This window comes from Trachypithecus francoisi, unplaced genomic scaffold (assembly GCF_009764315.1).
Source record: "Trachypithecus francoisi isolate TF-2019V2 unplaced genomic scaffold, Tfra_2.0 Lachesis_group5, whole genome shotgun sequence".
Taxonomy (NCBI): Eukaryota; Metazoa; Chordata; class Mammalia; order Primates; family Cercopithecidae; genus Trachypithecus; species Trachypithecus francoisi.
Window position 1 is genome coordinate 65,035,137 of NW_022681470.1, and position 12,337 is coordinate 65,047,473.

General features: G+C 43.2%; 1 protein-coding gene across 1 annotated transcript; it reads left to right on the forward strand.

Moving 5' to 3' along the window:
* LOC117075399 (membrane cofactor protein-like) lies at positions 1–10,606 on the forward strand. Its single transcript, XM_033197718.1, has 5 exons — positions 1–260; positions 5,223–5,411; positions 5,832–5,934; positions 8,254–8,339; positions 10,133–10,606. The coding sequence occupies exons 1-5, from the start codon at positions 167–169 to the stop codon at positions 10,363–10,365; spliced, it is 705 nt and encodes a 234-aa protein (XP_033053609.1). The 5' UTR covers positions 1–166; the 3' UTR covers positions 10,366–10,606.
* The last annotated feature ends 1,731 nt before the right edge of the window (positions 10,607–12,337 follow it).

Genomic DNA, 12,337 nt, shown 5'->3' on the forward strand with positions numbered 1-12,337 from the left:
CCACCCCAAGCGCCCAGGCCACGCCCCCCCGTCAAGCGCCCTGGAAACTTTGTGAGTTTGGGGATTGTTGTGTCCAATAACCGGACTCAGAAGGGACTTCCCTGCTCGACTGGCTCTCGGTTTCTCTGCTCACCTCTGGATAAATTACGGGTCTCCCGCGCCGCGCATGGCGCCTCCCGTCCTTCTCGAGCGTCCCTTTCCTTCCCGGCGCTTTCCTGGGTTGCTTCTGGCGGCCCTGGTGTTGCGGCTGTCCTTCTCCGGTAGGACCTGGGGGCGGGTTCGCGCGTCCGCGGCGAGGCTGGAGCTCTGCTCAGTCAGTCGGGCAGGAGGCGCGGGGCGGGACTCACTGCATGTCGTGCGGGCTTGGGATGGAGAGAGAGGCCAGGGTTCTCCGAGGGGTGCAGTGCTCAGATTCCGGGGATATGTGACGGTGAATGCGGGAACCACGCAGAGTCGGAGGTGAAGCTTGTTTGGTGGCGTGGTGTGCGCGGCCGGCATTTACGCAGGATCTGGTTGCGTCCCTAAAACAAGCGTGAATCGTGTTTTCGTGATTGAGCCCAGTCAGCAAGGGGAACGCGGACTGGGCGCCCCAGGTGAGGGCTTGCTCTGGAGTGCACAGGTGCGTGGGAGTGTTGCTAGGGCCCGTGCTGTGCCCGTGGTGAGAGTTTGCCCTGTGTTCCCTTGGTGCCTTGGTGAGTGGGGTGTTCATTAGGGCTTGGACAGTACCCGCGGTAAGGGTTGCAGTGCGTCTGCTGTGCCCCATGTGCTGGACTGGGCTGGGCGAGAGGGGCCTGGCCAGGTGTTGCTGGGAGTGTGCTGTGCGCAAGTGGCCTGTGTGCGGAGTTCACTGTGGGCAAGACAGCTAGCTCACTGTTTGCTTTGAATGGAGTGAGCGCGGACTCTGGGGCTGGGGAGGGCATACTGGGTGAGAGCAGGCTCTCAGTGCCTGGGGTTAGAGAGGTGGTAAGGGCGCGCCATGCTTTTTGTGCCTTCTGTGAACAGACTCCGTGTTGCCTGAGATCGTATTGGTCTTGGATTTTAAGTGGCTGCTTTTTTTGGGGGGTGGGTGGGTCATCGAGTCATCTTTCTGTTCCTAACCAATATAGACAGCATCTGATTCCATTACCTAATGGCGTTTTGACATTGTTTTCCTTCTTTTCATTACTTTGAGTCATATTTGAGAGATGTGAAGCAACCTAAAAAACACTGGTAGCCAAACCTAGTGAGAAATTAGTATCCTAACAAAGGAAGGCAAATAATGCTAACCTGTTTTTCCCCCACAGCTCATAAAGTAAAGCTTAAGGCCTATCCCACTGTTTTGTATTTCATTGAATGGAATCAATACTTTTAAAAATGCATGCTAGGCCAGGCACAGTGGCTCACGCCTGTGATCCCCGCACTTTGGGAGGCCCAGGCTGGGTGATTGCTTAAGCCCAGGAGTTCAAGATCAGCCTGGACAACATGTCAAAACCCCATGTCTACAAAAAATACAAAAGTTAGTTGGGCATGGTGGTGTATGCCTATGGTCCCAACTACTCAGGAGGCTGAGGTGGGAGGATCGCTTGAGCCCAGGAGGTGAAGGCTGCAGTGAGCTGTGATCATGCCACTGCACTCCAGCCTGGATGACAGAGTGAGCCCCTGTCTCAAAAAAAAAACAAAAGTCAAAAATACAGGCTTAAATACATGCTTATTGTGCAAAATGAACAAAATAAAAGGCTGTTTTTAATATTTTGGTATATTTCCTTCTGACTTTATTGTGCTTCATGTGTGTCTATGTCCAAATTATATTTAGGATTCTATTCCATGTACAGTTTGTACGTTGCATTTCTTTTCTTAGGAACATTCATTCAATGAATATGGGTCTTGTATGTCTGCTGCTATTACTCTGGTATGCAATAACAAACATTCCTATTTTCTTGATCCTTTTTTCACTATTTGTTTACACACACGTACATGCAGGAAGATAAGCAGGGACTTTGTTTTGCTCATTGTTAAGTGCTCAGTGCCTGGAACACAGTAGGCAATCAATAGATATTTGCTAAAATGTATTGGGAGCGGCAGACATTAACTGAAACATAATAGTAACAAATATATTAGGAACCAAGGGAAGTGCTCTGGAGGAAAGCAGTATAATTTTCTGACAGCATTAACAAATGACTGGAGGGAGGGAAGGCTTTTCTTCTCATCAAACAGACTTTGGGGCATCTGTGCTTGCTGTTCCCTCAGCCTGGGAACATTCTCCTCCTGACCTGCTGCAGAAACAGGCCTGCTCTTCTGCAAAATCAGCTGGAAGGTTATGCCCTAGGAGACCTTCTCTGAACGCGCCCCCACCCCCCGCCCCCCCCACATCCTCCCCATCTCAGGTTGAACGTACAACCCAGTTCAAGTCCCTCTTCACTTGTAATCACCCTTTTAAAATGACCTTTTCTGTTCTTTGTCTCTCCCTGTCAGAATGCAGGGATCCTGCCTGTGTTGTCACACTTGTGGTTCCAAAAGCCCCATTTGTTTGCCTCCATATCTGTTAAATACCAGAAAATTAAATATACTATTCGGCTGGGGCCGAGAGCCTAGGAAAAAGCGCCTCCTGCCTCCAAGAGGAAGGTTGTTTAAAGAGCTATGCTCAGGTTGGTCTTTCTGCAGTACCTATAAAAGCTAGTGCAGGGGCAGCTGAGGGCCAGAAAGGATCTGTCTCCGCTGTTTGTGTTAACTTTGCAGGGCTTCCAGTACTTCAGTCTTGCATCTCACTGATCATTAAAATGTTCATTTTGAAGGAGGGTGATGGGAGTAGGGAGCAGTGGTGATAAGAAAACGAAAGGACTTTTTCTTTTTGTCTTTTACAATTAATGCTTAAAATAGGCTTAGTGCTAGAAGTGCAGCCTGAGCAACATAAGGAGAGCCCACCTATACAAAAAATGTAAAAAAAAAAAAAAAAAAAATTAACCACATGTGATGTTGCATGCCTGTGGTCCCAGCTACTTGCGACGCTGAGGCGGGAGGATCACTGGAGCGCCCGCGGTCAAGGCTGTAGTGAGCCCTGATTGTACTCCAGCTTTGGTGACAGAATGAGAGACCGTGTCTCAAACCAAACAAAACAAAACACAAAACACACACACACACACAAAACAAAACAGGAAGTTGAAGATGATGAATGCGATTTGAAATAGAGAAACATGCAAAAATAAAATGAATAGGGTGCAACATGGAAGATAAAACTAAGAATGAAGAGAAGGAAAAACAAGGTTAAGTTTGAGGTTCATAAGCGTAAATCAAGACAGGTATGACACCTAGAGAAAGTGAAAATGAGAACTCACGTTGTTAGGCAGAGAGAATGCATGAATTAAAATAAACATTCAATTTTTGGAGCAACTCAGTCTCACAAGGAGAAGGTTTTGTAAGCAGACAGTGCTGTGCATGGGAGACCTGCCCTCTCAAAGGTGGTTGCCAAGTGGTTCCAGATAGCTGAAGGAAACAATGTATCAAATTTCAGGCCAGTCTCATTCATTCCTCCAGTAGAGGAGCTGCTTTTTTGGACAAAATCCCCAATATCCTGTTGTATGTGGTCTCTTCTGCCATTTTAGGTGTTTTCCTTATTTCCAATGAAAGAAGCCAAGATCAGTAAGTGCTTACACAGTAGCTTCTCAGTTACTTATTCGGCATACTACCATGCAAAGAGAGCAGTCCATATCCGGTCACCTGCCAGGATACCAGAAGACTGGGAGATAGGCAGCACGAGAAATGGCCTAATCTTCTTTCTCCACTGTGCTGTAGAATGATTATTTTCAATATGAAATTGGTTACAATATATTATTCACATTGTTTTGTGTTTGACAGCAGTGGACTTTGAGTACCAATTTTTTTGTGAATAGCTACTATGAGTGACGTATTGTGCTGGGTGTTGTGGCTGCATGGATGAATGGAGTTGGCCATGTTAACTATTAAACACAAAAGCATGTGATAAGTACCTGAGAGATCCATGCAGGGGAGATTCCAGGGGAAGTTGACTGATTACTGCTTCCCAGGGGGAGGCAGAAAATGCTTCCTGGAGGAGATGATGGGTTTAAGGAAGACTAGTTGAGCAGGAGTTGTAGCTACTGGCCAGGGAGGAAGGGTATTCAGAGCAGAGGGAGCAAGGTGAGCAACAGCACCAGGATGTGACACTACTGGACTGCCAAGCTACTCAATGTGACAGAGTAGGGCAAAAGAGGCAAGAAATAAGGAGGAGGATTAAATCACAGGGCAAGTAATTCTGAAAAGCAACAGGTTTATCAGGAATAAACACTCATCATCATAAACTCAGACTTTAACGTTATTATCTGTCCTTTTAGGGCAGCTTGAGCCTTTTGTTTGACTTAGCACAATATGAATCCAAACTAGGGTTGTTTGATCTCCCCAGGCACAGTAGCAGACAATTTGTTGAATACTTATTGGCAGATAGAGTTTGTCAGTGTCAGCATTTCTTGAGCACCCACAAGGTGGGTGGAGTATAGTAGAAAAAGAAGAACATGTTCCTTGAACCCCAGGAACTTGCCTTTTAAGACGGGCGGATCACGAGGTCAGGAGATCGAGACCATCCTGGCTAACACGGTGAAACCCCGTCTCTACTAAAAAAATACAAAAACTAGCCGGGCGAGGTGGCGGGCGCCTGTAGTCCCAGCTACTCGGAGGCTGAGGCAGGAGAATGGCGTAAACCCGGGAGGCGGAGCTTGCAGTGAGCTGAGATCTGGCCACTGCACTCCAGTCCGGGCGACAGAGCGAGACTCCGCCTCAAAAAAAAAAAAAAAAAAAAAAAAAAGAGAAGACAGCCTGAAGCGACAAGCTATTATAAGTTAGTGTTTTAAACTATGGAAGAACAATCTGAGCAGAGTGCTCTATACTGTAGAAGACTTCTTAGAGAAGTTACTTTTGAAATGCATTTAGAAAAATGTGGGGAAAGATGCGTCCATATATATTTTAAGACCAAAGATGTTAATGCTGTCTCTTCAGTTTATTGGTGAATGCCTATTCCCAAAGAAACCAAAAGCTAATAGGATTGTTACTTGAAACATGCAAGTCTCATTTCCTCCACTACTACCAGCACTCAGGTAGAAGCATGGAACAATCATTTAAAATCTTGCCAAGGGCCTTTCTGTTTTTTCTGTACTACCTGCTGCCAGACCACAGTCCATGGCTGATTAAAGTGCTATCAGTACTTCATCTTCATGTTCCTATTCTCTTATCCCTAGATGCCTGTGAGGCGCCACCAACATTTGAAGCTATGGAGCTCATTGGTAAACCAAAACCCTACTATAAGATTGGGGAACGAGTAGATTATAAGTGTAAAAAAGGATACTTCTATATACCTCCTCTTGCCACCCATAGTATTTGTGATCGGAATCATACATGGCTACCTGTCTCAGATGAGGGCTGTTATAGTAAGTAAACAAGCCTCTTTTTTTTTTTTTTCTGCTTGCTCTAGAGATTCCTTCCTTCCTTCCTTCCTTCCTTCCTTCCTTCCTTCCTTCCTTCCTTCCTTCCTTTTTTTCTGCTTGCTCTAGAGATTTGCACACATTTTGGGGTACATATTCCACTATGGTGATAATGATTTTCTTCTTGTGAAATGAGGTTTAAGATAGCAATGCATTATTGCGGGCTTTGAGAAATCAAAATCTCCAAGAAATCTTTTTCCTGGCAGTAGATTGCCTAGGTGAACATGAAACTGAAATTTGCCCTTATAATAGGTAAATAAACAAAATAATATTCCCATGCATTCAAAAGAGCACTGCAGAATTTTGATTCTGATTCAGATCTGTTTTATAACTGGATTGAAAACTGTCAAAATTATTTTCTTTTAGGAGAAATGTGTCCACATATACAGGATCCTTTAAATGGTGAAGCAGTCCTTGCAAATGAATCATACGCGTTTGGTTCTGAGATACACTTTATTTGTAACGAGGGGTAAGTTGCTCCTTAGAGGAAATAAGGGAAATGTTAGTAATTTTATTTTTGTTTTGCTTCTCTTCTTAAGCTTTCCTGTAAACTTAATTTTGCTTTCTATGTGGCAAGTTATACTTCTAGCCAAACAGCCCCTGGATGTTTTATGGAGATAGGCAAGATATTAAAGTAAATAGAAAGTAATTGATACTGAAGGAAAGCAAAACTCCTTGTTATTTCTGACAATAAGTCTATTGTAAGCATTAAGAATGTAGTAATTGGCCGGGCGCGGTGGCTCAAGCCTGTAATCCCAGCACTTTGGGAGGCCGAGGCGGGCGGATCACGAGGTCAGGAGATCGAGACCATCTTGGCTAACATGGTGAAACCCCGTCTCTACTAAAAATACAAAAAATTAGCCGGGCGTGGTGGCGGGCGCCTGTAGTCCCAGCTACTCGGAGGCTGAGGCGGGAGAATGGCATGAACCCGGGAGGTGGAGCTTGCAGTGAGCCAAGATCGCGCCACTGCACTCCAGCCTGGGCGACACAGCCAGACTCCGTCTCAAAAAAAAAAAAAAAAAAAAAAAGAATGTAGTAATCATGAGAATTTATGCTTCACAACTGAGTGTCCCCTATTTAAATCCGCCAACTCTTAGAATTTAAGTAGGGCTCACAAAAAAGAGAAATAGAATTGCCAACTACAGATACGCTTGTATCCAGATGACTCTGTTAAGTGTTACCAAACCAAAACTGACCTGGTTAGCCTTTACCATCATGTTGATCAAAATCTCTCAGTTGAAAAACCTTATTTTTGAGACTGCTACAATGTGAAGCATCTCAAAAACCAGTACTGAGCGCTCAGTAATAGCCTTTGTTCTGTAGAGATTTTGAAGTCGTATATATTGGAGATACTAGACATTTGAGATAAATGTGCATTTAGAGAGTAAATGTAATTTTCTGTCCATTTTTTCTTGCTAAAACAGAACACTTGAGGCTAGGCATTTATAAAGAAAAGAAATTTATTTGGCTCATATTTCCAGAGGCTGGGAAGTTCAAGGGGATGGCAGTAGTGTCTGGCAAGGGCTTTCATGCTGCATCATAATATGCTGGAAAGTGAAAGGGAAATGTAGCACCTGCAAAAAAGACAAAGCACAAGGGAGGGGCTCTTGCTTTATAACAATGTGCTCTTATGGTAACGAATCCAAGCCTACAAGAATGAGAGCACATTCCCTCAAGAATTAATGAACACCCTCTAGAAAGGCATTATCCTGCTTAATGACCTAATCATTTCTTAAAGGCCCCACCACCTCTCAGTGCTGTTACACTGGCAATTAAATTTCAATATGAGTTGGCAGAGACAAACCAGATTCAAACGATAGCAGTAATACACCATAATATAGAAAAAGTGAGTGAGTCTTGGAGGAAAAATCAGCTGTGACTACGTACGGCAACTGACAGTTTTTAAAATTTGGTCAAGTAGAAATATTGGAATATTCAGTTGACACATACTGCTTGCTCGGCACACCGAGTGATACCAAAACTTTAAGGCACTGACCTTCCTAAAAGAAGTTCTAACCTTATTGAGAGACAATATATACTGAGAGCTATAAAAGCAAAGTCCTAAATGAGGAATACCAAATAAGTAGAATTATTCATGAAGATTAAGAGTCCAGAAGGAGGAGAGATTCCTATGAATTTAAATCAGGGAAGATTTCATTGAGTATAGGGGTATACTTAATGAAAGTATTCCTATACTCAATGAACTATTCCTAGAAATACACTCTGTTCTAAATAATACCAATAGGAGCTAAAACTTATGTAGCACTAACTATGTGCCAAATGCGAACTTATCTAATCCCCTAAACAACCCCATGTACTGTTATCCCCTTTTAATCAATTAGGAAACTGAGTGAAGGAACTTTAAGTGATTTACCCAAGCTCAAGAAACTAGGTAAGTTGAGAAGCAGGGACTTGAATCTAGGCATTCCAGTTCTAGGGCCTGTTCTGTCTACACAGTCCTTGTCCTTACTGTGCAAAGTGGTGTGAGAAAAGGCACAGAAATGAATGTGTAATGTGATTGCAGGAGGCAGCAAAGAGACTGGGCAGAAAGGCACAGCAGATTTATTTAGACATCTTTGCTCTTGGCCAATATGTATTCAAATGGAGAAACTCTATTTGATTAAATTGCAGATTTATTTAGCAATTTCATTATATAGTATGTTGTTTAAGAAACTACCTCCTCAAACTACTGCAGTATAGAAAAGAAACCATATAAAAAGTTCCTTCATTATTACGTGTGTCTTATTAATTGCTGTGTAAAACAGTAACACTTTCTTTTCTCATTTAGTTATTACTTAATTGGTAAAGATATTCTATATTGTGAACTTAAAGACACAGTAGCAGTTTGGAGCGGTAAGCCCCCAATATGTGAAAGTAAGTAAATTCTTTTTTTTTTAAATTTAGACCAGTAGTCCTCAAAGATTTTTGCCTCAGGAAACCCTTTACACTTGAAGATTAACAAAGATCCCAAAGAGCTTTATTTTATGTGGGTTATATCTATTGGTATTTATCGTATTGGAATTCAAATGGAGAGGTTTTTAAATAATTATTGATTCATTTTGGTTTTGTTTTTGTTTTTCCTAAGACAGACTCTCAGGCTATTTCCCAGGCTGGGGTGCAGTGGCACAATCTCAGCTCACTGCAGCCTCAGCCTCTCCAGTAGCTGGGACTTCAGACATGTGCCACTATGCCTGGCTTTTTGTAATTTTTGAAGCGACGGCGTTTTGCCATGTTGCCCAGGCTGGTCTTGAACTCCTGTGCTCAAGCAGTCTGCCTCCGTGGGCCTCCCAAAGTGCTGGGATTACAAATGTGAGCCACCCCACCTGGCCTGATTAATTTGTAAGAATAGATGCAATACAAATTAACATATGTAATATTTTTTATGAAAAATAAAAATTTTCCAAATAAAAATAAAATCAGTGAGAATAGTGGCATTGTTCACATTTTTTGCACATCTCTTCAACATCATGCAAAGCCATGCTAAGCTTCTGGAAAAAAATCAGTGTATTCTTATTAGGATCAGAGTGAAAAAAGACGATAATATTTTGATGGCATTGTGAACCACCAATTTAGATAATGAATATATTTATAAATTGCAAAGGATTTCTCCACCAGCACTGAGTTAAGCATATTTTCTCATTAATTGTCAGCATTTCTTGTGATGACTAGAACAGAACTTAGCATGGCCTTGCAAATAAATATAGGCATATTAGGCCGTTTTTGTATTGCTGTAAAGAAATACCTGAGACTTTGTAATGTATAAAGAACAGAAGTTTAATTCGCTCATGTTTCTACAAGCTCTACAGGAAGCATGATGCTGGCATCTGCTGGGGGTTTGGGTAGACGTCGGGAAACTTAATGATCATTGGGAAAGATAAAGGGGGAGCAAGGTGTCTCACGTGGCAGGAGCAGGAGCAAGGTGGGGAGGACGGGAGGCATTGAACACTTTTAAATAACCAGATCTCCCGAGAACTCAGTATCATGAGAACAGCACCAAGGGGATGGTGCTAAACAACTCATGAGAAATCTACCCCCATGATTCAAACACCTCCCACCAGGCCCCATCTCCAACACTGTGGACTCCAATTCCACATGAGATTTGGTGGGGACACCGATCCAAACCATGTCAATAGGCATTTACACTTTAAGAAAATGAGATTTGTTCTGAAAGTTAGTTACTACATTAATGGTTTGAATTTGGGATAATATATTTGCTCATAGAAACCTTCTTTTTTTTTTTTTTTTTTGAGACGGAGTCTCGCTCTGTCACTCAGGCTGGAGTGCAGTGGCGGGATCTCAGCTCACTGCAAGCTCCGCCTCCCGGGTTCACGCCATTCTCCCGCCTCAGCCTCCCAGGTAGCTGGGACTACAGGCGCTGCCACCTCGCCCGGCTAGTTTTTTGTAGTTTTTAGTAGAGACGGGGTTTCACCGTGTTAGCCAGGATGGTCTCGATCTCCTGACCTCGTGATCCGCCCGTCTCCGCCTCCCAAAGTACTAGGATTACAGGCTTGAGCCACCGCGCCCGGCCAACCTTCTTTTAAATCTATATTGAATTCACAACCAGCTGGTAGAAACCCTATATTGATGAATTTATTGAAGACATAGAAATTTTACTAATGCTATCTTAATCTTTTACATTTCCTTTCCTCATTTTCTTCATTTTTAAGAGGTTTTGTGTACACCACCTCCAAAAATAAAAAATGGAAAACACACCTTTAGTGAAGTAGAAGTGTTTGAGTACCTTGATGCAGTAACTTACAGTTGTGATCCTGCACCTGGACCAGATCCATTTTCACTTATTGGAGAGAGCACGATTTATTGTGGTAACAATTCAACATGGAGTCATGCTGCTCCAGAGTGTAAAGGTAACCTTTCAATTTATTTCCTTCTTCATTTGTAAGTACTCTGGAAACATTTTGTAAATAGTTTTATCTACAAATAAGCAAAGCAGGTGTTATGTGCTTCCTCCTCCTGTATAATTGGTTTCTAATTTATTTTAGTACAGGTCAATTCAAGTCAAAAAAAGAGTTCTAGCTAGAGTTCCCTATTTCTCACCCCTACATGTTCTTGGCATTTCATTTTATGCAGTGTGAACTACTGTGTATCTGCATGAGTTAGAAGTTTTTGTTTGAAATAACCAAAAAAATAAATCACACACACTAGCTTAAAGAAAGTTTCATCTTGTATTATAAGAAATCTAAGAGTTCTGGCTATGGTAGTGGTAAACTGTAACAGACTAATCATCTCACAAATAAAAATGATAAACTCTGTTTAAAAAACAAAAATTTAAAAGACCAAATGTTTAAGGCACTCTGGAGTGACCAAAAGTATGAAGACCCTGTAGGGGACTTGCCCATTTAAAGAAAGAAATCGCTGAGTAATAACAGTGGTTTAAAAGTATATACTCCCAAAGTACACCTGAAACATTCTCCAAAGTAGACCATATTCTAGACAATAAGACAAATTTTTAACAAACTTCAAAAAAGTGAAATCATTCAAAATATATTATCTGATCACAATAGAATGAAAGTACAAATCAATAACAAAGCCAATCCCCAAAGAACTGGAAAGTACACAGGACACTTCTAAAGAACCCATGCATAAAAGAAGTAGTCAGCAGGGAAATTACAAAGTGTTTTGAATTTAATAAAAACACAACATCTCAAAATATCCAAATATGTAGGATGCAGCTAAAGCATTGCTTACAGGGAAATCATACTTGTGTTAGAAAAAAAAGTCTCAAATCAATGATCTAATTTTCCACCTTAAGAAACTAAAAAAGAGCAAGTTAAATCCCAAACTAGCAGATGTAAGGAAATGATAAACATAGAGCCAAAATCAATGAAATTGAGAAGAGAAAAAAAAAAGAGGAACTCAATGAAACCAACAGTTGCTACTTGGAGATCAATAAAGTGTGTAAACCTATAGCCAGACTGACAAAAAAGACGCAAATTAACCAATACCGGGAATGAAAGAAGTGGCAGCCAGGCATGGCACCCCAGCCAGCTTGAAGACCCTGCCCTCCTGCAGCTGGCAGGGGCAGTCACTCCCAGACTTGTCCTTTTAGAAGCTCCAGCTTTACCACTTGCTGGTGGAGCCCAACCACTGCCACAGGGTCCTCAATGCCAACACACCTGGCAGATCCAAGAGGAAATGGCCCAGGATGGGATGTGATGAACAGTGGCATCCGAGAGTGTGGGGTGGGTGCTGCTCCACTGCCTGGTTTCTGCAGAGATCCTGCCGGTGGCCTGTGCCCACCACACGGGAGCCAGAGGGGGCGTGCCATGCCCCCCGCTTTGGACACTGCTGTATAAAGGGGGCCAGTTTTCAGACCTTTGCTCTGTCACCTCAGCACTGGCGCCAGGAGTCCTGACAAGCAGCATCTGGGAGACGGACAGCCCTGGGGAAATAGAGGAGACTTTCAGAAGTATCTAGATACTTGAAATACTGAAGACCAAAAACCCCAGTTTGCATGGAAGAGCTGGCCTCAGACGTGGTCAATTCCTATGACGACCTGGACACATGGTGCTGATCCACACCATGGGAGGTGGCCCTGCAAAGCATTCAAAGGCTTGGCCCTGCAGCCGCCCGCCTCCCACCTCCAGCTGCAATTGCGTTCTGACCTGGGCAAGTAGGAACACGTGGTGGAGATCCTGATGGAGATCTGAGCCAGGCACCCCAGAGTGCTGGTCAGACGTGGAGTATGGGATCCAGCTAAGGGAGTCTGGCCAGCCTGTATCCCCCCAGCCTTGCTGGCTTCTCTGCTAATTCCAGCAGGGTCTGTAGCCCCAGACCTGTCCCCTGTCTTCCCCTCTGCAGAGGGTAGGCTGGATGCTGGTCTCAGTGGGAGCTAGGGCTCTCCTCAAAGGCTT